This window comes from Myripristis murdjan, chromosome 18 (genome assembly GCF_902150065.1).
Source record: "Myripristis murdjan chromosome 18, fMyrMur1.1, whole genome shotgun sequence".
Lineage (NCBI taxonomy): Eukaryota > Metazoa > Chordata > Actinopteri > Holocentriformes > Holocentridae > Myripristis > Myripristis murdjan.
In genome coordinates this window covers 7,880,097-7,901,393 of record NC_043997.1, presented here as the reverse complement: position 1 = coordinate 7,901,393, position 21,297 = coordinate 7,880,097, and the positions used below count along the sequence as shown (strand labels likewise).

At 42.4% G+C, this 21,297-nt stretch overlaps 1 protein-coding gene across 4 annotated transcripts in view; it reads left to right on the top strand.

Annotated features, from left to right (window-relative positions):
* Positions 1-21,297, top strand: part of col4a5 (collagen, type IV, alpha 5 (Alport syndrome)) — a 70,236-nt gene that overhangs the window by 37,007 nt on the left and 11,932 nt on the right. For 2 of the 4 annotated variants that reach the window (XM_030076066.1, XM_030076063.1), the window contains exons 3-40: positions 253-342; positions 1,046-1,090; positions 1,496-1,540; positions 1,760-1,822; positions 2,047-2,100; positions 2,274-2,300; positions 2,862-2,942; positions 3,424-3,486; positions 3,622-3,657; positions 3,819-3,860; positions 4,056-4,148; positions 4,976-5,029; positions 5,201-5,257; positions 5,950-5,994; positions 6,318-6,371; positions 6,495-6,536; positions 7,220-7,313; positions 7,789-7,824; positions 8,305-8,556; positions 9,204-9,293; positions 10,115-10,185; positions 10,698-10,889; positions 10,984-11,152; positions 11,273-11,365; positions 12,033-12,137; positions 12,431-12,528; positions 13,030-13,180; positions 13,293-13,406; positions 15,689-15,697; positions 16,029-16,196; positions 16,687-16,776; positions 16,890-17,036; positions 17,733-17,831; positions 17,929-18,018; positions 18,729-18,868; positions 19,715-19,841; positions 20,005-20,184; positions 20,880-20,930. In XM_030076066.1, the coding sequence (XP_029931926.1) occupies positions 253-342; positions 1,046-1,090; positions 1,496-1,540; positions 1,760-1,822; positions 2,047-2,100; positions 2,274-2,300; positions 2,862-2,942; positions 3,424-3,486; positions 3,622-3,657; positions 3,819-3,860; positions 4,056-4,148; positions 4,976-5,029; positions 5,201-5,257; positions 5,950-5,994; positions 6,318-6,371; positions 6,495-6,536; positions 7,220-7,313; positions 7,789-7,824; positions 8,305-8,556; positions 9,204-9,293; positions 10,115-10,185; positions 10,698-10,889; positions 10,984-11,152; positions 11,273-11,365; positions 12,033-12,137; positions 12,431-12,528; positions 13,030-13,180; positions 13,293-13,406; positions 15,689-15,697; positions 16,029-16,196; positions 16,687-16,776; positions 16,890-17,036; positions 17,733-17,831; positions 17,929-18,018; positions 18,729-18,868; positions 19,715-19,841; positions 20,005-20,184; positions 20,880-20,930 (3,457 nt within the window). The remainder of the gene's footprint in view (positions 1-252; positions 343-1,045; positions 1,091-1,495; positions 1,541-1,759; positions 1,823-2,046; positions 2,101-2,273; positions 2,301-2,861; positions 2,943-3,423; positions 3,487-3,621; positions 3,658-3,818; positions 3,861-4,055; positions 4,149-4,975; positions 5,030-5,200; positions 5,258-5,949; positions 5,995-6,317; positions 6,372-6,494; positions 6,537-7,219; positions 7,314-7,788; positions 7,825-8,304; positions 8,557-9,203; positions 9,294-10,114; positions 10,186-10,697; positions 10,890-10,983; positions 11,153-11,272; positions 11,366-12,032; positions 12,138-12,430; positions 12,529-13,029; positions 13,181-13,292; positions 13,407-15,688; positions 15,698-16,028; positions 16,197-16,686; positions 16,777-16,889; positions 17,037-17,732; positions 17,832-17,928; positions 18,019-18,728; positions 18,869-19,714; positions 19,842-20,004; positions 20,185-20,879; positions 20,931-21,297) is intronic. The other 2 variants (XM_030076067.1, XM_030076065.1) reach the window with 1 other exon arrangement.

The following is a 21,297-nucleotide window of genomic DNA, read 5'->3' as shown; positions in this document are numbered from 1 at the left end:
GACAGATTACAGTGTCACAAGAACATAACATTGTCAATGAACTCACTTTTGAAACTATTCACTTTAACTTATAACTTTCCTAATTACATAAATACCCACACTACAACAGTCATTCTACAGATTGGTTCTATCTGTTGTTTACACACTAGGTCTCCATCACTGTGCCAGATGTGGTTACTGGATGCTAATGCGTGACTATTCTTGGGTTAAGCTTGGCACTGACATTGCCTGTGTGTGTGTCATCTGGTACAGGGTGAGAGGGGTTTCCCCGGTCTCACCGGACAACCAGGAGTCCCAGGGTTCCCAGGACCTGAAGGGCCCATTGGACCCCGCGGAGAGAAGGTAGATTTGAGGTTACTTCACTTATGGTCCAGGGATAGGTAGTACTTGGGATTTAGGGGATATCTAAGTACTTGGATTGCAGAAGGGTCTACAGGAGGGATGACAAACTGGGGAAGAGGTCAAATTTGTTGAAATTAAAATGGACGGTAGAGAATGTAGGTTGGCAGGTAGTCCAGTTTGGGTTGGAGAAGACAAGTTAGGTTGAGGAGTTTTTCATTTCAGGTTTGGATAGACAGGACAGTTTGGTAGATGTTTCATTTTGGGTTGCGGAAGATAGGATCAGTATAGGGGTATTTAAATTCGTGTTGGGGTAGGTAGGAAACATCTAGGGGTATTCCAGTTTGGATTGGGGGATATCGGACAAGTTGAGGGGTATTCTGCTTCAGTTTGGGGTAGATAGGACAAGTTTAGGTGTATTCCGGTTTGTGTTGGAGTCGAAAGGATAAGTTTAGGAGTATTCATTTTTGTGTTGGGGTAGATTGGATAGGTTTAGGGGTATTCAAGTTCTGGTTGGGGAAGATAGGATGAGTTTAGGGGGTGTTCCATTTCATCTAGGGTAAAGTTTAGGGGTGTTCCAGTTCAGGTCAGGTTGTGGGAGCTTAGGGGTATTTCAGTTTGAGTTTGTTAGACTGGTTGAGTTTAAGAATATTCCCAGCTCATTACATCATCTGTCTCCCTCTGTGTCGCTTGTTCTCTTTCATAGGGTAGCGATGGACCAGGAGGACCACCTGGGCCAAAAGGAATAAGAGTAAGTAAATCAGTCATTCTTTAATTATTATTGTTTTTGCCTCCTCCTTTCCTGTCAGTTTTAGCGTTACACTTTATTGGCAAGACATTTTGAATCACTCCAACTTTGTCAGATCAGTTTTTTTTACACTAATATCGACATTAATCCCAGCAGTGTTCAGTTTTGTCTCGTGTTATTTTTCTCTTGGATCAGCAAAGTGAGTTCTCCTTAGATGAAACATTACTGAGTGATCTTGGACTGTAATAATCACATCTGACCAGCAGATGTCCCCATTTATCCTCAACTCAAACAGAGCCAGTGAAGCTATGAATGAATGAAGGGATAGATTATGTGTGTTTGTCATGCTGTACAGCCACAACCTTTTATTCATCACTAAATAACAATTTTTTTCTCTCCAACCAATAGGGACCTCCTGGATTGCCAGGATTTCCAGGAACACCAGGAATTCCAGTGAGTTTCCAAGAATCCCAAACCCCACTGAAATAAATTCTCAATTTCTGACTAGTATATAAACCTCTATCATGGATATTCTGTGGTACTCTTCATCCCCTTGACTTTGTATAAAGCCCCTAAACATTGTCGATTGCTTCAGCCATAGCCATAACAGCATTTCTTCCTACGTGGATGGTTATGTATGATGTTATTTCCTGTATTCTTCCTGTTTAACAGGGACTACCTGGCCAGGATGGACCTCCTGGCCCAAGGGGAACACCAGGCTGCAATGGGACTAAGGTACCTGATGAGCAGTTTCCTTCTCTCTTACACTTACACTCCCTATAAGAGCTCAACAGTTATTTTCAAGTAGAAATTACAACAGCAGTAGTTTCCCAAATTTCATGTACACCTTCAGTCCATAGCCAGACGTGCGTAAAAGGTGTTTCCAGATCCTGGTCCTGATGAAATTAACATTTTTGAGCTGTCTGTTAAATGCATTCATGTTTTTTTCTGGTATCCAGGGTGAGAGGGGTTTCCCAGGAAGTCCAGGCATTCCTGGACTGGAAGGACGGCCGGTGAGTCTGCATCACTAAAGAAATCCATCGAGTTGAGATTTCTCTGGAGTCTACATTATATGTCATCCCACAGTTTTATCAGTACCCACACTGTTATTTCAGTCTTTCCTTTAAACATTTCTAACATTTTTTTTTAATTTTAACATTATGTTCTCTGTTTTTCTCATTTGCAGGGCCCACCTGGTTTGCCAGGACCAAAGGTAAGCGTGCAGTCCTGCATTCACTTTTATTCAAAGGAGAAAGTGGTTCAGAAGAACCAGAGTCATAACAAATACACCCACAACACCTGCCTCAAGATTTCTTGTAAAAATGGTCCAATCTGTTCAACAGCAGCATTCTGCAAAGAATTTAGCCAAACGGCTCTTATTCATTTCTAAACTTGGCATCATGTTATACTCTGTGATTATTATAACAGTTCAAAATCCATGTCTAAGCTTTGTCACCAGGCAAAGGATTTTATTAGAATTTTTTTTTTATCAAAGACCATTGCCAAAAATAGTCATTTTGAACTTTTGGACACAGTGGGGCTCTAGTTAATCTGAATAGAGAGAAAAAATTGCCATATGTTTTGTTTGAGGAGTGATATGAGCAGAATGTGAAACCACAGTCTGTTGTTAAGAAATAATGCCTGAGTGTGTTCACTGGCCAGTCAGAAATTCACATTCACAATGCTGTGCAACTAACAGCATTGTCTGTGTGCTTCTCAGTTCTTTCCCTTGTTTCAGATTTTGAAAGTTTGTTGTTGTTTCCTCTCACTACAGGGAGACCCAGGCGATGTGATCTCCACCAACCGCTTCGGAGAGAAAGGAGCAGTGGGCTTGCCCGGCCTCCCAGGACTTCCCGTGAGTCTTCAGACAGAAAACTCATTGTGCTCTTAACCTCATTTTTTTACATTTTCACAGTCCAAAGTCAAGGTTCATCTGATATGGGTTTTTGAAGGCCCACACTGACTAATAAATTGTGCTGAAGATGCTTATAAGTCATAATTTGTGCTGATACTCAGCACAAATCTTTAACCCTGACCATTGGACTGCTTAAAATGTCATAATCACGGTTATTTAGTCAGTACTGAGATCACAATTATTTAACACGATTACTCACTGACTTTGGAAACATCATACATTTATTGAACTTTAACTTAAACCTTATGTTCTGATTGACCTTTGTTAGAACATACATAAAGCATTAACTCTGTTTAGACATGAAACTCATTCATTCATTCAAACTCCATTCATCTTTTGTGTGCTTACTTTAGTGTTTGTTGGGGGAAAAAAATGGGATCAGATTGCAATCAACATGTTTTTGCATATTTGTGGTATACAGGGCCCACCCGGAACCCCTGGACTGCCAGGTCCGCTCGGCCCTCCTGGACCCAGAGGCTATGAGGTAAAGCAGGGATTACCCGCACAACAAAAAATCACATCACTCTATTTGTTTTATCTTTGATAGTATAGTGATATTTCAAATGAATGTGAAATTGTGGAGGTAAAGTATCTCATCATCTCTGATGTCATTTTCCAGGGTCGTCCAGGTGCTCCCGGTCCCCCTGGACCTAAGGTGAGCTCACTCACGTAGAATAACGTAAAAAAAAAAAAAAAAAAAAAAACTTGTCTGCCTTTGTTTATTGCATGTTTTCTTCGTCTTCTTCATCTTAACCATGAAATATTGTTCTTATGTGGCACCTCAGTGAGCCAATGATTCTCTCTTTCATCCAACAGGGCAACATGGGACTGAACTTCCAAGGACCCAAAGGAGAAAAGGTACTGTCAGACTGCTGTTATCTGCCTCTCATTTCAGCACCCCAGAAATAGGATTTACTTGTTTGGATTCTTACTCTCATTCTCTTTCCTGATGTTCTTTCTTTCTGTCTCTCCTGGTCTCTCCTTACCTTCGCTTCTTTCTTCTATTCTCTCTCAATCCCCAATCTCATTGTGTGTGTGTGTGTGTTAACACAGGGTGAGCAAGGCTTGCCAGGACCTCCCGGCCCACCAGGACAGGTTGGGGAACAGAAGAGGCAGACAGAAAGTGAAATCCAGAGAGGAGATAAGGTAAGAGCAGCATCCTGGAGCAGATAGACTCAAGCTGAAGGTTTAAAAGTTTATTCGACAATAATTTGAAAGCAGTTCCATTCAAAACCAAATAAAGGCACTGAGACTCCTGCAATCTCTGGCCTCAGTCCTCTTCCAAGCAAACTGCGTGCAGATTGTGAGGTGTAAAAAACGTAATCTAAAGTAACTTGTGTATGAAAAGCTGTGCATAAAAAATGAATTTCAGTCTGGGCTGATTCTTGTATTCAGCAACTTCTTCATTTGTTCTTCCCTGCTCTGGACACCAGAGAAGATAAGTTACGGCAAAAAGTACAGACCAATCCATTATGCAGTATAAAATCTGACCACCAGAGTGCAGCACTGAGCTGTTGAACCTGCTCAGGGCTGCACCTTTCAATTCGGTCACATGATGGCAGCAATAGCAACTCTAAACTTATAGGGGGAACTTTTAACTGAGTATATTGAGTTATAAACTGTAGCATCATTAATTTTTTACCACTCCTTTTCGCATCTTTACATTTGATATTTCAAGGGTTTCATGGTTGTATAAATTGTATTACTGTGATCATAGACTCGACAGGGATGTAACTTATCAGCGAGTAAACAACAGCATCAAGGCTGGTGTAAACAAAAAATTTAAATGCAGAATAAAAAATAGGAACAAGGTTAATAAAGATTGCTTTCACAGTCCCTGATTGCCACAAAAGTTAGCATAGCTGCTCATAACACAGTGTCTTTGACCAGTGCGATTCCTTGGCTGAAACTATCCTCTGTGTAATTTGGATACAAATGACTTCATTTATTTGTTTTGTGTGTTTGTCTTGTAGGGTGACCAAGGTCTTCCCGGCCCTCCAGGTGACCCAGGTCCTCCAGGCCCCCCTGTAAGTGCCTATCAGCACCTATAATTATGCTTAGTAAAAAGGGCCTCACTGATCCTTGTAGGGAAATTATATATTCTCTTGAGAAACCAGTTTCTGTCATGATAATTCTTGTAAAAAGAAGCCTGCAGTGACAACACAGTCTTGTTTATCTGTATTGTGGCATGTTTGCAGGGTCCCTCGGGCGGCCAGAAAGGAGAAAAAGGAGAACCAGGAGAGGCAGGCAAACGGGTAGGTTCACTACAGCTCACGCATAAACATAAACACATACAGGCAGGGTTCGAGTCATGTGGCAGCCAGCGGGACCCGAGCTCCCGCAAGGAGAGGTTTGATCTCCATACATCTGTGGAGGTCACTAATCCATCACCAACAGCCATTATCTCAATCATAAATAATGCTTTTTGACAGAGTCTGGAGTTCATCTTATAGCTTGAGAGCTATGGAGACTCTCGTTGAGCTGTTGTTTCAGGACCATGGACAGCAACACTTGTTGGATGGCGTCAGTCATTTGATCCTTGATTCATATATTTCAGACTACTGAAACTTTGTTGTCACAGTTTCACAGACATCTCAGACATGTTGCCAGGGCCGTCCCAAGCCAACATGGGGCCCTAAGCAGAATTTGAATGAGGGGCCCCCGACCACCAACGCGCTGCCGATACTACTAACTATTGGCAGTGCTTTACACACACCTACTGTAACTCTAAAACACCCATTATTGGTTTTATTTATTAGTTGCTTACATATTATCAATTTAAGCCTGGTGTGTTTTTACTCTAATGAGTAGTGAAGTCTCTCTCTCTCACTCTCTCCCTCTCTCATGCACACACACACACACACACACACACACACACACACACACACACACATTCACACATAGGATCGGTGAGCAGGGCAGTAATGTTACTCTCCTCTCTTTGCAGGGCAAACCAGGCAAAGATGGTGATCCCGGCCCTGCAGGCTTCCCGGTGAGTTCTGCTCAGCTAAAATAAAAAAATAAAAAATAAATCAGACTGTATAGTTCATTGTTAGAATACATAAAATATAGTAGGACATTTTAATATGTCATTGTTGTCATGTGAAACCCTCCAATTTCAGTGATTCTTTGTTTTACACGATGATCAATGGTTTGACAAAAAAAACTTTTACAGTCACTGGTCCTGTGAAACCCTTTCGGTGAATTTTGCATTGAGCTGATATTGTGGTGTTTCCTGGTTTTCACCTGACAGCAGTGAGATATTTTAATAGATTTTATATTTTGATAATCTAATCCTTCTTTTCTTTCAATCAGGGAATCAAAGGAGAGCCAGGCAGCCCCGGTCCTGCAGGCAGGGATGGAGAGAGGGTAAAAATCTCTCTGAAAATTGTTATTATTATTAGTTATTACTATGATTAGTGATGATAGTGAGGTCATGTGTTATTTTAACTTTTCATTTTCTCCCTCTCTCGCTCTTTTTCTCGCTCTCAGGGAGAAAAAGGTGATCGTGGATACCCAGGCCCACCAGGATTGGTTTGTATTCTCTCTCTTTTTTTTTTATTTCATTTAAATATATTTTGAAAATTCCTATTCTGGACTGGCTCTACAAGCGCTGCCCAGGAGCACCACCGTAGAATTTTGAGGAAAAAAATGAATTTAATCCATTTTGGAATAAAGCTGTAATATAACAAAATGTGGAGAAAGTGAAGCGCTGTGAATACTTTCTGGATGCACTGTATAATGAGTGAATAAGCAGAAAATGGCCTGAAAATTTGCAAGAAATTAGTAAAAGAAAGAAACAAGAAAATACCTTGAAAAATAGCAAAAAAAAAAAAAAAAAAAAAAAAAAGAAAAAAAGAAAAACATTATCCAGAGATGGAAGAAAGAGAGAAGATTATTAGAAATTTATCCAAAAACCTATGGATTTTTTTTGGCTAATTTTCTGGTAATTTTCTTGGTTTTTTTTTTTTTTTTGGCGGTGGGGGTATTCATTTTTTGGACTTTTTGTTTCAGGTAATTTCCTTTTTCAAATTTTTCAAATCTGATGTTAATCTAGGCTTCAAAGGGTTAAGAGGAGAAAAGATTCCCGATGACAAACTCATGAACTCCAGGATTTATTTGCTCAACTTGTCCTCTCATTTTCTACCCGAAAAGCGAAGTGTCAGTGTCGAGCGTATTCCTGACCTTTTTGATTTTTCCTCTCGTCGTCCCACCAGGTGATCAGTGGGTCGACAGCTGGTCGGGTCGGACCTAAAGGTGAGGCTGGTTTCCCTGGATCGCCTGGACGCAAGGGAGAGAGAGGACAACCAGGTCAGTGCAAAACACAGAAACACACACACACACACACACACATACACTGGCAATGGCTTCTTTTTTTCTCTCAGTCATCAACTTCATCTATGATGCTCCTTTGATACAAAATGTCAGCGTGGTCCACATTAAAAATGGTAGACATACAAAGCCTTAGTAAAGACGAGCAATAAAAATAATAATAACCGGATTGGCGTAATATTATTATTATTATTTGTTAATATATATTGAAACATTATTAGCTGGTTAAGCCAATTTTAACAAGGCTAGCTTTAGCTGACGTGTAGGTATTTTTTTACGGGTTTACGTGAGCAGACACACACACACACACACACACACACACAACATAAAATACAAAGTGATGAATCTAAATGCTCAAAATATTTAAAAGAGCTTCATTTGATAAGTGATCACAATTTGAATGGAAGCTTAACGCTAATCCTGCTAATGACCTTTGACCTCTTGTTTTCCTCAGGTTTAACTGGACCTCCAGGACAGCCAGGAATCCCAGGTTGGTGTGCGCACACACACACACACACACACACACACACACACACACACACACACACACTCATGTACATATACATATATGCACACTAAATATTTCAAGCTCTGAATTTTCAATTTGAATTTTTATTCAGACACAAGGTCCACATAAGAAATGAAATTGAAAATAAAATCAAAGATAAAACAGACGCAAAAGTGAAGAAATACATTACACAGTGCTATACCACTAAGTTACCAAAAAAAAATATATGTCATATATACACATACGTACATGTATACATATATACACACACACATACATATATACTTATATATACATACATATACACATACACACACATATACATACATGTACACACATATACACATATACAGGTTACCTATATGAATGTTTGCCTTTATTGTGAATTTTTATTATAAGAACCACAATCCATCTATCTGTCCATTCCTTTTTCCGTCATCCCGCCATCCCTCCCTCCCTCAGGTTCAGGTGGTGGTGGTCAGCCCGGCCAGCCAGGTTTCCCAGGAGAGCGGGGTCAGAAAGGAGACGAGGGCCCCCCAGGACTCTCTCTGCCGGGTCCCCCAGGACGGCCAGGTTCTCCGGGTGGTCAGGGTCCACCAGGGCCCCCCGGACCTCCAGGCTTTTCCACTGGAGGAGGCAACTGCATCGGCGGAGAGCCTGGACGTCCCGGCGTGCAGGGAGAGAGAGGTTTCCAGGGAGAGACGGGCCAGAAAGGTGGGTCAAAATTTGCCTTTATCTTCTCAGTGAAGTGATAAAGCATTTTCCATTACATAACCACATAAAAATGAGGGAAAAAAAAACCCCATTATTTTTAAAAGTACAGTAACTGGATTCACAAAAGGAACTATTTGACTCAACTGATGGAAATGTGGAAGGAGCAACTTGTGCCATTGGTGAGGACTGTGTAGACTTTTAAAGACCCCATGAAATGGACGCTTACTTTATTCATTTGATGTAGTTCCTGTTAAAACGGGATCTTTGGGCAGGGAAGGATCATTCACTGGTGCAATCTAACAGGATATTGGTCTGGGAGAGAAACAGAATTTTATTTTGAAGGGACAAGGTGGATGAGAGAGCATGTTGAAAGATTTATGAAGGTTTCTTGGGTTGAAATATTAATTTACACCCACTAATGCAGGATGGTGTCTCTATTCAAGGGAGGGACTCATGGGGACTATAAATGTGTTTTGCAGAATAGCGCTCTAAAAAATAAAATTCTGTTGGATTCGCCTTGCTGATTTCCATCGTTGACGTGAATAAGGCAAATTTTAGGACAAGGATAAGGTCGACTTTGATTTAAGGCGGTCCACCCTGCCTGTTCACTGACACACCCTGAAAATGTTGACGGTCTTCTGTTCCAGGTGAGAAGGGAGACACCTGTGTGAACTGCGTCGGCAGCTCTGTTCCTGTCCCCGGAGCCACAGGACCTCCCGGAGCCCCCGGCTTCCCCGGTAACACCCTGAAACTTTCCACTCAGCACATTTTCTGTTTATACGTTTAGTTTATTCCAGGTAGGGCTTCAGTGTCTTGCTTGAGGGCACTTCTGCTAATGCTAATGACCACTGGGGCAGGTTGGCAAGCTTTCCAGATTGTAGGGCAATTTGTCTAACCTCTAGATCACAGTGCCAATTTGATGCTCTCTTAAGAATAGAATAGAATAGAATAGAATAGAATAGAATAGAAAAGAATAGATCAGTTTTCGGTTAGCCACGTGATTGTGCCAGTGGGGCATCTCTGCAAGCAGGACATCCAACTGGGCTGAACACCATCGCATTAATTGTGATTTTTGTTGTAAAAACAAATTCGTAAGACAATTTCCAAACCCTCCTTTGAATAAATGTAATGCATACTGTATATTAATGTTATAGCGATTAGTCTGGCTAAACACAGATGTAAAGGTAAAGTGTTTTCTTGCTGTTGAATGACCCAACACTCTTTAATTCAGACATGTTGAAAAGGTTAAAATCCGTCATTGCAGCATGACTTGCAGCAAAATTTTTCGAATTCATCGACCAGTTTTGAATTGATTTTTTCTCCCCTAGCTGATAATACATGAATGCTGATGTTGTCCTGATGGGATTTTTCTCACAAACTAAATTCTCAAACTAAATTAGACGACCCGCATTCTAGAAACCCTTGGAAAGATGTAGTGACTTTGTTAAACAGCACTCACTGATTCCTGTTTTGCCATAATTGATGTGGGTTAGAAGGCACTTAAATCCATAGGGAGTATTGTACCATCATACATGACCGCTGTCCTCTCCACAAACAGGCAGTCCTGGAGCCACGGGTCAGAAAGGAGACAGAGGATTCCCAGGATCGCCTGGCGCTGTCGGCCCCCCAGTGAGCGCTGCCTGCTTTTACTCCCTGTTTCCCCTTTCAGACAGGATTTTATTTGTGTTTTATTCTGAAACAGATGTCCAGGAATGAGGATTTTGGGCTCTATCCCAGCATTTCAGTTTATCTTCATCTTTAAAATGCAATTCCTTCGATTAAATTGCCTTAAATTTTCCTATGTTGAAGTGTGAAACTTTAAGAGATGAGTTGACTTTGTTGCCTTTGTTATTGTATGACGTTCTAGGTAGTCCTGGTCATTCTTTCTTACCAACATTACAATTTAACAGCTGATGTGGAGCACAGACATGAGAAATGGTTCACATTGGATATCTCTGCTAAAATTTAAAAGTAAACCCTTGTGTTTCTTGTCCTTGTCCTTTCTGCCCTGTCCTGTCTTTCCATTCCTTTCCTTTCTCTTCCTGTCCCATTGTTATCTCTGTCTTCTTATCTGTCTCTCCTTTTCTTCACCATCCTACATCCCAAACCTCCATCCCTCCTCCCTCTCCTCCCACCTGCAGGGTCCCCCTGGTACCCAAGGTGCTCCAGGATACCCTGGAGAGAAGGGAGACCCGGGCGATGCCATCACTGTGAGCGGTGGGAGGGGAGACAAGGGAGACACCGGTTTCCCTGGTCCACCCGGTCTGCCAGGCCTGGACGGTCGCCCCGGTCGTGATGGATCCCCCGGAGCACCCGGACCCAAAGGAGCACCTGTACGTGGCTTTTCATCACTTTGCTCCACTGCCTGCGGTGTTCAGACATCATCCTTCCATAACTAATTTCTGTTTTCCTTTGTGTGTCCGACAGGGTTCCCTACTGGTGAAAGGAGAGCGAGGCCTACCGGGTGACCCAGGTAGTCAGGGTCTCCCAGGGGACCGGGGTCCCCCAGGTCCACCTGGCTTTGGACCCCAGGGACCAACAGGAGAGAAGGGTATCCAGGGCGTCTCAGGAAGACCTGGAAGCCCCGGCGCACCAGGTGAGATGGTCGTTTTAGATTGAGAAACAAGAAATTTTGCCGTGGTCAGAGGTCATCTCTCCATCGATTCAGTTGGTTAGTAGGAAAATAAATGTTGACCTCTGCGCTCTCACCACACAGGTGCTAAAGGTGAGCCAGGCCTTACAGTGGCGGAGAAAGGCTTGCCAGGACCCAGAGGACAAGACGGAGAACCAGGATTGCCCGGCCCGCCAGGTACAAAATCACCATTTCAAAACAGCACCGCTCATGCTGAACCTCAGCTGACAACCTAATACCTTGTCAGGGTTTATTTTGTGATTATGACCGGCTGACTGTTCTTCATCTCGCTTACCACACGGGGGCTTATGAAAGATAATTATTTTTGAGACGGACATGTTAGACCCATTTGAGCGGTGTTAGCCTTGTGCACATCATGGTCTAGGGTTGGGTGATATCTTTGACCAAATGCCTCAGTAGTGATTTGAAGGTTAGAATATGTTTACAAAACTGCATCCCTCTACTCTACTGCAAACTTTAAAACAAGGAAAATTTTAAAATGATACCCAAGTTGTAATGACTTTCTGGCTCCAGCAGGTGTTGTCGTTTGACATCTTGATAGATTTTAGTAAATGGACCGCGCTTTGCACTTTAAACTCGAAAAGATAACAGCTGCTTTCTAGCAAATGTAGCTAAAACTCTCCACTCCAGGTACTCATAACGACAGTCATTATTCAGAAATATATACCACGCAATGTCTGCTTTGACCAGTCAGAATCAAGTATTTCACAGAGTTGTGTAATAATGTACAACAGAATCTGATTTTAACACTCCAGCTAACCAGTAACCGAGGTAACATACACATCTGTTTCCTGATTGGCTGTTTGTGGTTCTTGGTTGCCAGGTGGTTCAGGTCAGCCCGGCCAGCCTGGTTTCCCCGGGTTACCAGGAGCGAAGGGTGATCCAGGACTCCCTGGAATTGGACTCCCTGGACCGCCAGGAGCTAAAGGTAAAAACACCAGTGAACAGAAATATCCCTCCTTTTCCTCCTTGTGTCCTATCACTGCTCCTCTGCCTTCTTCTCCATCTCCTACCTTTCCTTCTCTTCTACCTCTTCATGCTCCTCATCCTCTCCTCATGTCTCCATCACATCCTTCTCCTCTTTTTCTTTCTTTGCTTCTCCACCAATTTTCTCACATCTGCTGTACCTTGATTTTCTACACCACCCTCCCTCACTTCTTCTTTGTCGTCCCCCTCTTCTTCCTCCTCATCATCATTAACCCCTCTGCCCATCTCCTCCAGGATTCCCAGGTATCCCCGGCTCGCCAGGAGCTCCAGGAGGACCAGGCAGACCAGGAGTCGATGGCCTCCCTGGTCAGCCAGGACTCTCCGGTCCCAAAGTATGACGTCCTGCCAGTGGAAAGCTTGTGACATTGGTCACTTAAAAGAAAATGCCAGCCTGAAATACATTAATACTGTTTAAAAGCATGGATTAATGATTTACACTGTGTTTCTAAAACAATCTACAACAGAAACATAAGCACATACCCTTGGATAAATCCAGCACAGAACAGGGAGAGCTCTCTTCTTTCTCACGTTAAACTCCAATTTTAGCTGCTGCCGCTCTTCTCTATGTACAGAATTCCTCCTTAAAACACCAAAACAGCACCAGACAGTCAGTTATCATTTTTTTGTAAAGCCCTTTTAATTTTTATTTCAGTTAACAAAAATGTTTTTTCACACCTAGTTGTTGTGGTTTTGTCAGTTTTTGTTAACAATAATAACCTTGCTTCAGTGCAGAGTGGATCACAGACAGGCTTGGTGCAGATAGTTTAACTGGTAGATACTGTTGTGATTTTAAGTTGTAAATGTGTGTGTGTGTGTGTGTGTGTGTGTGTTAGGGTGAGCCCGGCTTTGGCCTCCCTGGTCCCCCCGGCGCCCCAGGAATCCCCGGAGCTAAAGGTTTATCGGGACCCAAAGGAGACCCTGGTTTCCCTGGCGGTCCTGGTTCTCCTGGGCGATCTGGTCTTGATGGTGCTCCTGGACCTAAAGGTATTTTATGTTTCTGTGTGTGTGTGTGTGTGTGTTTGAGTGGGATTTTAAATTTACAATTTACAACAAATCGACACCGAGGTGATGTCTTCTCCCTGTCCTCTCTCTCCAGGTGAACCCGGTACTCCTGGTATTCCTGGAGCTCGCGGACCTGCTGGATCCCCGACTATTGGCTCACAAGGAGTCCAAGGCCCCCCTGGAACTCCAGGACCAATGGGACCCCCAGGTACGACCCACAGAGCTGGATTCACGCCAAACAGCCATTGAGTGCAGTACAGTGTTTTGAACATTAGGGGGCAGTGTTGAGCATTTTAGATTTTAAATATTTACAAAAAACTGAATAGTGTCCAGTGTCATAGCCCACTGACAGTATTACTCTCTGCTGAGCCCAGTTTTAGTGCTCAGAGTCGCCCCCTGGTGGTGGCTTCAGACAGTCTAACAACTCTAGCTGGACTAAAGCTAGTGGATCCGTTGCAGACGACGTTGTTGTGTTGCATCAGAGAATATGCCATTTGAGCCAAGTCGTAGAACAATCTAGCCTTTTCTCAATAAACTGTGCCAGTTTCAAGTAGTTTCTTCAGTATGTTACCTGATAAAATATGATTTCTGAATGGAAAAAAACTTGGAAAATGATGGCTAATCGGCTGAAACACAGTGGCTGATGTGGATTAGGGGGGAAAAGCCATAGCAAAGGGAAGAGTATGAATACACCTCCAGTTCTGAATCTATAAGACTAATAACTAATAACTTTCTAGCATTTGGATTTAATTTCTTGGCACTGCAAGAGTAGTGGGCCCATCAAATTATTGCACGAAATGTGATTATTTATAAGATTATAGCATTAAGAGAATTGTTTGTGACTGTATTCATCATTTGAAATTGCTTCCCTGAATGTTATATAATTATGTTGTGTTTTGCAATTTTTGAATATGTAAGTTTGTGCATGACTTGTCCTGTTCGGGGGTCGGACTACACACTGTGCACCCTTCATGCCAACACTGTCACTCTGATGTTAATGAGCACATGAACAGTCACGTTCAGGGTTTGTGTAGCTGGTTGAGAAGCACAGTGAACGTCACCTTGTTTGTCCTTGTGGGTGTGTGGATGCAGATTTGTGAGTTTATTGGGTGTCACGGGTACCTAAGGCCGATCTCGGGAACTGTCCTCCACTTCTTTGTCTTGCATTTCTTTCCCTCCACCTGCGTGCCACCATTTGTCTCTTTCTTTTCGAGAACGCTGGAAAAACCTTACGTCACACCACCTGCACCCTTTTCTTGGCCGCAACACAGTCAGGCACCTGTCGCACTTTAATCCACCATTATGCACAGAAGCAAAACAGAGTAGGAATGTGTACGTCGCCCAGTTTCGGAGGTGAATGTCTCTGAATGTCTCTTTCCTAGAGATTTCTAGAGATTCATGAAAAATATATTTAGGTTCATCCTTTTTATAAATAAACATCCTGTGTAGAATATGACCGGAAAACTCAAAAGAGCACTTCTCATTTGCCCGATTGAAGACCCATGTAGTGCTCTTATATCCGATTTTTTGTATTTCTAGAGATTTTTGGTTTGCCATCAACTCCCGGATTATAAAGCATTGAAGGGGATGAAATTCAAATTGATGCGTGCAGCTCACGTTGGATTAGCGCCACTCGGTCGCTCTGTGCAATCTACCAAAACAATATTGTACTTATGATCCATCTTCAATGATACATAAAATTTTTTTCATTCGTATTCTAGCACAATCTCGATCTAAAGACTACAAATCCAATAAACCGATCCAGGCTTTTGGAAGTTTGGATTGGAAACCACTGAAACACTCCAGATTTGTCCTCAAGTAACTTCGGCTAATCCAGGAGTGGTCCCGCTCTTGAATTAACCGTTGCGGTAGATCGTGTCCGACGACCAGGAAAGCTCAATTTGTTTGCTCGTTGGACTTAACTTCCTAAACCACTGGCGAACAGAGGCGAGCGCTTTCCTACTCTACACAGAGGAGCACACGTCCGAGTCCTCACCTCAGACCTCACTGTTTTAACATCACACAAGACTCTTTTCCTGAGTTCACCTGCATTGACTGCTAACTTGAGCACGCTGAGTCACAGATCAGCAGTTTGAATATCAGCCTGCTGCCTCACTGCTCACTGCTCTTTCCCTGAATTCGCACATAAACCACAAACTAACCCACCTCCAGGTAGTTACAGATGCCATTTTCCTCTTTGAACGCTCTGAAAATGCATCAGCTGTTGATAAAACACATGCCCAAAAAATTTAAAAATGTTGCTGTTGCACAAATGGGTCTGTGGCAGTGATTTCTATTTAAGGAAAAAAAACAAAAAACAAAGCTTGATGCGTTTTTTGAGCCTTCAAAAAGCTTTAAAGGACGTTTTGATGCATTTAATGCATTATTATGCCTCATTCCCCACATCTCGTCTTCGGCTTAACGTGACGCTCCGCCCTCCTCGCTCTGAAACACACACCCTCCTTTACCTGCGGGCCTGTTGATGCCAAGGCGAGAAAGGTATGGTATCCCAGTTCTGGTGCTGGTTGATGGTCTTTTAATGGTGACAGATACTGGAAATGATGGAGTTTGCCTGTGGTCTAGTCATCGGTTTAAAATAATGTGAGTGCTTGAGAATCTGCTTTTTTCTGTGTTGAATGATTTTTTTTTTTCTTTTTATGATTTTACACTTTGTTAAATGTCTATATCCCACATGCAGAAGATCTCCTGGATGACTTTGGCTTGGGAATATAATGTAGCCTAATTTTTCATCAAACGTGATTTGCTGATTGTCTGGATATCTGAAGACAATTCCCTGTCCTGAATTGCAGTTTTCTCCACATCACTGCAGGATTCCCAGGTGCAAATGGAGAGAAGGGAGACCCTGGTACTCCAGGTCTGGATATCCCAGGTCTACCAGGAGACAGAGGCAGTCCTGGTTTCCCAGGTTCCCCAGGACCGATGGGACCCCCAGGACCACCCGGAGGACCTGGACGGGACGGCCTGCCTGGACTGCCAGGTAAAATATGATCAGTAGATTACGGTCTCATGACTGACCACTTAAAAAGCCACTTTGGCCATGGTAAATGGTAGTTCCAGAGTAGTTCCTCAAAACCTGTTGTGAATAAATACAAAAAAATCAAACAGACGCACATTACTAAGGAAAGAGAGCTTTGTAATGTGTGTTGAATCCTAAGTTAGCAGCTAACAAGAAGCTGTGTTTCTTGTTAGTCAATCTGGCAGTGAGGTTGTGTTATGCATAATTAGAAATAATGGGATAAAATAAATAACCTATACTTTTTTGCAGGTGTCTGGCTAACTGGCTAACAGGCTGTTTGAGGCTGTAATTAACTTCCTGAGTCACTGACTGACTTATTATTTCTTTTCTGTGTGCCTCTATTTGTGTTCTTGATTATTTCAATGATAAATTATTATATTATAATCCACTCTCTTGCCCTTGAAGCCAGTCAGTAATGTTAAAGTTGTCTCTTCTGTGTGATTGGCTGCAGGTACTAAGGGAGACATGGGTCCCATTGGATCCCCAGGACCTTCTGGAGGACCTGGAGGCCCTGGAGGACCCGGATTCCCAGGAGCTAAAGGTACACACACACACACACACACACACACACACTGAAAAGAGGACATTCCTAAAAAGAAGTCACAAAGTGTTCCAGCATAGAGAAACACCATAGTGATTTCCTCTCTCCCCCAGGTGATAGCGGCTTCCCAGGCAGAGACGGTGCGCCCGGCACTCCCGGAGCCAAGGGAGAGAGAGGCGACCCCGGCGTCCAGGGGCCTCCGGGGCCCTCCCTACCACCACTGGCCCAGAAGGGAGCCAAGGGAGAGCCGGGACTGCCAGGTACGTCCAAACACCACCGCCACAGCTCAGTAAGAGGCCTAGTGTCGTTTTAGCATCTCATTTTTCACAGAACATACAGTTTGAGAAAAGTCCTACAGTAGAAGGAGGTAATACCACGAGTTTCAACAGTAGGTACAGCATTTTATATACATCGATAATACTTAAATTAATAATCAAGTATTAACACTATGTAACCTGTCCACAGGGCAGGAAATGTTGATTTACACTGTTAAAATGACTTAAAGATGTGACAAACTGTCGCTAAAATGTGTTACAAAATGACAAATCATGCAGCTTTGTATTTTTATTATTATTTTTATTATTAGTATTATTACAGATCATGCATTTACTTTTGAAACATACTTAATATCAGGGCTGCAACACTAATCATTTAGTCTATCATAATTTATAACGATGTGAACCGGGAAAAAGAGGACAGTTTTAGCATCTTAGAGATCTTAATGAGGCTGGAATCAGACAATTCTTTTAATTTTTACTTTATGACTGATGGGAAAAAATGATTGATTGCCAATAATATAAATAATTGATGTTCTGTCAGCTGACTAATCAATTAATCCAGTAATTTTTTTTTCATTATTGTATATTATTAATTGAGATAGTTTATGTTTATTATTGAGATATATTATTTTTGTGTGTGTGTGTGTGTGTGTGTGTGTGTGTGTGTGTGTTCTACAGGTGCGTCAGGTTTCCCCGGTCAGAAAGGTATCTCTGGACTCCCCGGTGACCCAGGACTGCCAGGATCGGATGGACGCCCCGGACTACCAGGACCACAAGGTGTGCAAATACACACACACACACACACACACACACACACACACACACACACACACACACAGAGAAGCTCTTAACATGTGGTTCCCATTGTGTGCAGGTGGTAAGGGAGATTCTGGCATCCCAGGAGGCCCTGGCGCTCCTGGAGCTCCAGGACTGAAGGGCAGCATGGGAGAAATGGGATTCCCAGGTGCGTTTGAACGCCTCACAACTCCATAAGTCCTGATCCGAGTATTTCCAGGTGGTTCCCGTTGCCGTGACAACAGCTGTACACTGATGTCACGGCGTCTTAAATGTCGAAATACGATAATGATTACCCAGTGAGCTTGGTAACTTTGCAAGTGATTCGTATGTGATTTTTAATGTTTTTGAAAAATATTTTGAGTCAAAGTGGACAGGGCTGCAATAAGCAACTATTTTCACTGACAATTAATGTTATTTTTTATTGATTAATCAATTAATCATTTAGTATATCAAAACTTACCAGTCTACAGTGTCTTTAAATTGCTTTAGTCGGACCAGCAGCCAAAAAAAGCAAAACACTCATTTAATAATTAAATAAAATGATAAGAAGCAAGTCTTTCCAATTGTGAGGCTGTAGTCAGCAAGTTTGGTATTTTTATTCAGTGACTAAAACTATAAATCAAGCAGGAAAATTATGATTCATTGTCTCACCAGCTGATTAACTTGACTGTTGTTTGAAGATCTTATATCTTTAATGTTCCTTTAATGTTATTAATATTTTATTTATCATTTTAAACTTCATTATTTGCCTTCATACTAACCGTCAGTCTCTCAGGGAATCATTTTTATTGTCGACTGCTTCCTAAAATCCCGCCAGCCCGGCTGTGTTGTCTGTCTGACTCACTCACTAACCGTCGCACTGTGATGATGTCACAGGACCGGGAGGGCTGAAGGGTGCGCCGGGTGCGCCGGGTCGTCCAGGAGGCCCAGGATCACCAGGAGCGCCCGGATTCCCCGGAGCCAAAGGTGATCCAGGCTCTGCAGGAGTGGGAGCGCCAGGATTACCGGGAGCCAAGGTGCACCGCCCAGACCACAGCACACACTTTCACTCACTGTACCAAAAAATTCAAATGTCAAGGCACTCTTTAAATTTTTTTTACAAACCTTTTTATGTCCATTTTGATAAAGTTAATCACCTTCATTTGGTAGCCTGTCCTCAGTGTTACCAGCAAAGAATTTGTCATTTCTACAACTTAAAAACACATTTCAGTGTAACGTAAAGCAAAACATGAAGCATAAGGACACAGCGGCGCTTACATTGAAGTTTTGTGTCAAAGTGTTTTTATGTGTGCATGTTAACATATATATACATATAAATGGGTCTATATATCTATGCAGATATGTGTTCAATTACATTGTGATATGCTCTTTTTCTTTGACGATAAGTATATTTATAGTAAGAGTAATTAATCATAATATAACTGTGATAATTAAATATATATATGAAAATCCACAATTTATTAAATTGCAAAATACAAAAGAAAAACAGAAGAAAAACAAAATAAATAAAACACCCTCTCCTAACCATTACATAGAAGGTTTTATACTTTTGCGTGGATGTGTGTTGTTGAATTCCAGATATCAGAGATCAGAGTTTAGACTGTGACGCCTCGTTTGGCGTTATGACCAGGAGACGCTTTTCAACCCTAAATACGCTTGAAATAGTGTCACTTTCTAAGCAGAGATGCTGTTTCCATTGAAATATAATTTTTTAATGTCTATAATAGTGAGGACTGGATTGAATCTATAAAAGTAAAATATAATGAAGTCAGTTTTGGTGCTGCAGTGGTTACAGAGACTGTTCTTCATCTGGACGATGTGTTCAAGCTCCCATTTCAGCAAACAGTCATTTCTGTGTCCAGGGCGAGCCGGGCCAGCCGGGCTTCCCAGGAACTCCAGGACAGAAGGGAGGGCCAGGAGGATCTGGACTCCCAGGTTTACCCGGAGGACCAGGTGCCAAGGGTGACCCCGGCCTCCCAGGCTTCCAAGGTACGTCTGTCTGACCGCAGTGAAGGAGATCAATCTGACACCGGAAAATTCAGGCTGCATGTGTGTCGGGAACCTCTCGGCAGAGCGCTGGCTTCCCGTTCCCTCAGACGCTTGACCAGGTTTGACGACTGACGTCCGTCGTCTCTGTCTGCCGTCCTGTTAGGTCCTCCCGGCATCCCTGGCCCTAAAGGTTTGGACGGCAGCCCCGGCGCCCCAGGCTCCAGCGGAGCTCCCGGCAGACCAGGAGAGTCCGGCCGTCCCGGAGCGCCGGGCCTGCCAGGAGACAAGGGACAAGCAGGTCGTGACGGGATCCCCGGACCGGCTGGCATCAAGGGAGAGCCAGGTGAGCGTCTGGTGGCTTAGCGTTGATTTAAGCCAGGAGCGTACAGGAGTCTTTCAATAAGTGAGCTGACGAAATCTTAGCAATGTAAGAAGGATAGGCAAAATAAGCTAAGGCTTCTGCCTATACCTTTTCGGTCAGTGTTTATTTGTATATATAATATATTTGTTTTGGTTTTCCACTGAAAGGAAATGAAATATTATTTATTATTTAAATATTTGTGCATAACATATTGTCTATTCATAGGTGTATTTGATTTCTGCCGCTTGAAAATGACCGAAATAAAACATTCATTCATTCATTCATAATTGCAAAATATATATATTGACACCAATGTACTGAGGAATCATACTGAAAAATATACTTGGAAAATAATGCAAAAACCAAGAAAGGTGTTGATGTAATTTTGCTGATTTTTTATAGACAAAATCCTAAATATACAGTATACCACATGGTGGATGTTTTTATCCAAATGCCATATATTTCCAGTTATTTTTCAGCTTTTGCTGCATGTAGTGCTGTGCTCATTTTACTGAATCAAATAAGACGACATTACCTGAGACTGTGGTCGTACAAAATGTGTTTTAGCAAGAGGACACTCACTTTATCAGTTGTTTTAACATGAAATGTTTGAAATGTTTGCTTTCCATTTGTCTCTTGGGACAATTTTTAACCACAAACCCACTGTTGTTCTCCAGGTCTGCCTGGTTTCGGCGGTCCTGGTGCTCCTGGTCTTCCAGGGTTGCCAGGTGAGTTACCAACCATTGCATACACATACACACACACACACACACACACACACACACACTTGAAATAGCTAAATCTCATTAGGAACAGGGCTGGGTTTTGGCAAGGCAATACATATTACGATACATGGGTCACAATATGATTTGTATCATGATACATTGCAATAATTTACAGAATCAATTGAAAATGTATGAATAAAGCTTAATACACAATCTACCGTGTAACACCTTGTTAGACTAATAAAATATATAACATATAATGTGACAAATCAGGTGACAAACTGAGTCGGAACCTCCAAGTCTAGTCCAGCAAAACAGAATTAACACAATGCACGTAACACAGCTCACTAAAATGTAGATATCATGTCAT